This window comes from Corvus hawaiiensis, chromosome 1, assembly GCF_020740725.1.
Source record: "Corvus hawaiiensis isolate bCorHaw1 chromosome 1, bCorHaw1.pri.cur, whole genome shotgun sequence".
NCBI lineage: Eukaryota > Metazoa > Chordata > Aves > Passeriformes > Corvidae > Corvus > Corvus hawaiiensis.
In genome coordinates, this window is record NC_063213.1 from 92,303,256 (window position 1) to 92,306,264 (window position 3,009).

At 48.1% G+C, this 3,009-nt stretch overlaps 1 protein-coding gene across 1 annotated transcript; it reads right to left on the bottom strand.

The window, feature by feature from the left end:
* Positions 1 to 616: 616 nt before the first annotated feature.
* LOC125334587 (endogenous retrovirus group K member 6 Pro protein-like) lies at positions 617 to 1,425 on the bottom strand. The gene is made up of 2 exons (XM_048321587.1): positions 1,159 to 1,425; positions 617 to 742 (listed from the first exon to the last, which is right to left on the bottom strand). Exons 1-2 carry the CDS (start codon positions 1,423 to 1,425, stop codon positions 617 to 619), a joined length of 393 nt encoding a protein of 130 aa, XP_048177544.1.
* Between the last annotated feature and the right edge of the window lie 1,584 nt (positions 1,426 to 3,009).

Below are 3,009 nucleotides of genomic sequence, written 5' to 3' on the forward strand. Positions count from 1 at the left end.
TGTCCAAGTAAGTTTTTTCTGATGCACAGATTAGTATATCATCCATATAGTGGTAAATGATTGCTTCTGGGAATAGGCTCCTGATAGGGGACAGAATATGGGCGATGTACCACTCGCAGATGGTCAGGCTGTTCTTCATGCCTTGTGGTGATGCCATGAAGACTTTTGCCTTTTCTTTTATACCCCTGTTATACCTTTTTACAACTTCTGTACTCTTAGTGCTTTTTGCCTACATTCTTAGACTTGTTTGTCAAGCTAAGAGACTCAACATTTCAGAAGCTTTGTAGCTAGGGATGAGTGTGCCCCAGAGCCCAAGGTCCTCTCCAGAACACATTCTGTAAACCAAGACAGAACCATCCAGGGGAAGGTTCCTTGGGGAGGGGGGCTCACTTGAGCCTCTCATTGGGGAATCTTTGATCTGCTAATTAGTAACACCTATAATGATACACCCAACGTTGGGGGGGGAGGGGGACAGAGATAGACTCGGCGGGGTGCATCTCGATGCATATGACCTGGACGTGTACACCTAAGGATCCTTAAGAATAAATACCAAGGTAAAATCCCTTTCCCCCTTCTAACCGTGTATGCCTCTTGATTTTAAGACCAGGAAAAGGCATCAGTGGGAGGACGAGCCAATGGTATCTTCTGAGTGGGGCTTGTTCGTTAAGAGAGGGGATGGAGAAGGCGAACCGTGGTGCGTCTTGAGGATGGAGCGGGATGTTAAAGAAACAGTCTTTAATGTCTATGATGGCAAGCAGCCAGTCTCAGGGCAGCATCGATGGTGATGGCAGGCCAGGTTGGAGGGGGCCCATGTCTTCAATGACCTCATTGATTTCCGTAGGTCCTGGAGTAGTCTCCATTTGTCTTTGCTGGGCTTTTTCAGTACAAAGACAGGGGAACTCCAAGGGCTTGTGGTTTCGGTGAGATGACCTTTGGCAAGTTGCTCTTCCAGCAGGGCTTCCAGCATGCTGAGTTTTTCTTTTTCAAGGGGCTACTGCCTTGTCCACTTTGGGTTGTCAGTCTTCCAGGTGAGCGGGGGAGTAGATGGCAGTGCGTGTTTCTCAGTGGCCCCAGTCAGAAATCCTGGCTGGGAATGGTAAGGGTGGCACCCCACTGGGATAGAAGGTCTCTGCCCCATAGGGTGATGGGGGCTCTTACCATGAATGGTCGGGTGGTCGCTATCTTGCCCTCGGGTCTTTCGATGACAACATTTTGTTTGCTTCTCATGGATACTGCAGCTCCACCAATCTCGGAGATCATACCTGCCACTGGCTCCACTTCCCAATTCCCTGGCCACTTGGAGAGGGCGATGATGGTCACGTCTGCTCTGGTGTCCAGCATCCCTGGGCAGTAGACCCTCTCTCCTTTACAGAACAAGCTGCACTCGATGGTCGGTTTGTTTGAGCCCACAATCTCTATCCACATTGCTGTAGGATTGAGAGGAAGCTGTTCTGGGCGGTTCTGTGGAAGTAAAAAAGCTTGAGCAATCGGTGTTCCCTGTGGGAGAAAGAAAGGTGTGTCCGTGCAGCAAAGCTGGACAAGAATCTCTTGTCCAGGGTGCACTGTTTGTATCTCAGGTAATACAAAGAGTTGTTCTGGACCATGGATGGTATCGCTTAGGATAAGAATGTCCCATGGGCCGTTCTGCAGTCCATACTTTCCTTTGGGGATACGATAGAAACGCTTGTCAACAAAGTTAATTGGCAGTGATGTTACCAGTTGGCGTCTGGTTCCAATCGGTAGCACTCCGTGTGTTGGATCCTTCTCACGTGTTCTGGGATCGCCTGGGATGATGGTGCCGGGTGAGGTCCAGTTGTCTGCTCTTGGTGACTCGATGTGGAGTTTGCAGCCGGGGCGGGGTAGTATGGCCTTTGATTTGTTGTCTGAGTGCGGGGCCTTGACACCACGCTCCGATAGAAGTTTTTTGGATGCTGCTGATGCTGTTGCTGTCTCTGGTGCCTTTGGTAGATGGCACGACGGTCCTGGGTGGGTGACCTTTGTGGGCAGTCCTTTATAAAGTGTCCAAGTTCACCACAATAGAAACAGCGGGCATTCTCCTTAGAGACTGCTGCAGCAAATGCACCAGAAACTCCCTCTGTGATGCCCTTTACAACTGCTTGGGTCATTGTGTTTCCTGCAGATGTGTGTCTAGTACAGGTCTCTATCATTTGTTCTATTGTTGGTTCTGTGTCCATGGGTAGGGCCCTCAAGATATTCTTACATTGTTCGTTAGCATTTACCATGGCAAGTTTACCCAGAAGTTCTTTTCGTCCATCCGGACTCTCTATCTGTTTCTCTAAGCTAGCTTTTAAACAATCAACAGACTGAATGAAGCTTTCATTTGCTGACTGTTTGATGTTAGAGAAATATTGTGTAGGAACAGAATCATCTGGAGTAAGGAGCAGCGATGTCTTAGCTGCAATAGCTATGTCTTGTAATGCTACTTCAGGTAAGGTTGTAGCTTGATCTGAGGGTTTTTGGAGGTCACCTCCAGCCAATTGTTCTATTGTCCAATCTGTCTGATTTGCATCTTTAGCATAAGTGTCAGACAGTGTTTTTAAATGTCTCTTCCAATGCCTTTCCCATAACATATATTCGGCAGGAGAAAGGATGCAATTAATAATGTTTTTAATATCATGTGGTACTAATGTATAGGCAGAGAAAGTGGCTTCCAATAAGTTTCTAAAGAAATGTGACCCTCTCCCATGTTCCTTTGCTGCCTTGCAAAGCTCTTTGACTTCTTTGTATGGGATAGGTTCCCATGTTTTTGTAGTTGGACCACCCCTCCTCCCTTTCCCTATAATGACTGGAAAGGCTGAGATTTTCTGGGCTAACTCCCAGTCTCCCTCCTGGTTTGCTTCCCATCAATCCTCAGATTCAGAGTCAGAGCTGCTGCTACTGTCATCTGAAAAGGAGGGATAAGCTGTGGCAGGGCGGGGCTGGGATACAGGGGGCGTAGTACGGCATTTTTGAAATGCTGGCTTTCCTTTAGCCAGGGCAGGGGGAGCG

Excerpts from the sequence above, each read along its gene's own strand:
- LOC125334587 (XM_048321587.1), bottom strand. The coding sequence starts at position 1,425 with ATGTGGATAGAGATTGTGGGCTCAAACAAACCGACCATCGAGTGCAGC. Across the intron at positions 743-1,158 it reads CGACCACCCGACCATTCATG|ACATTAAAGACTGTTTCTTT; the intron begins GTAAGAGCCCCC and ends TTGCCATCATAG.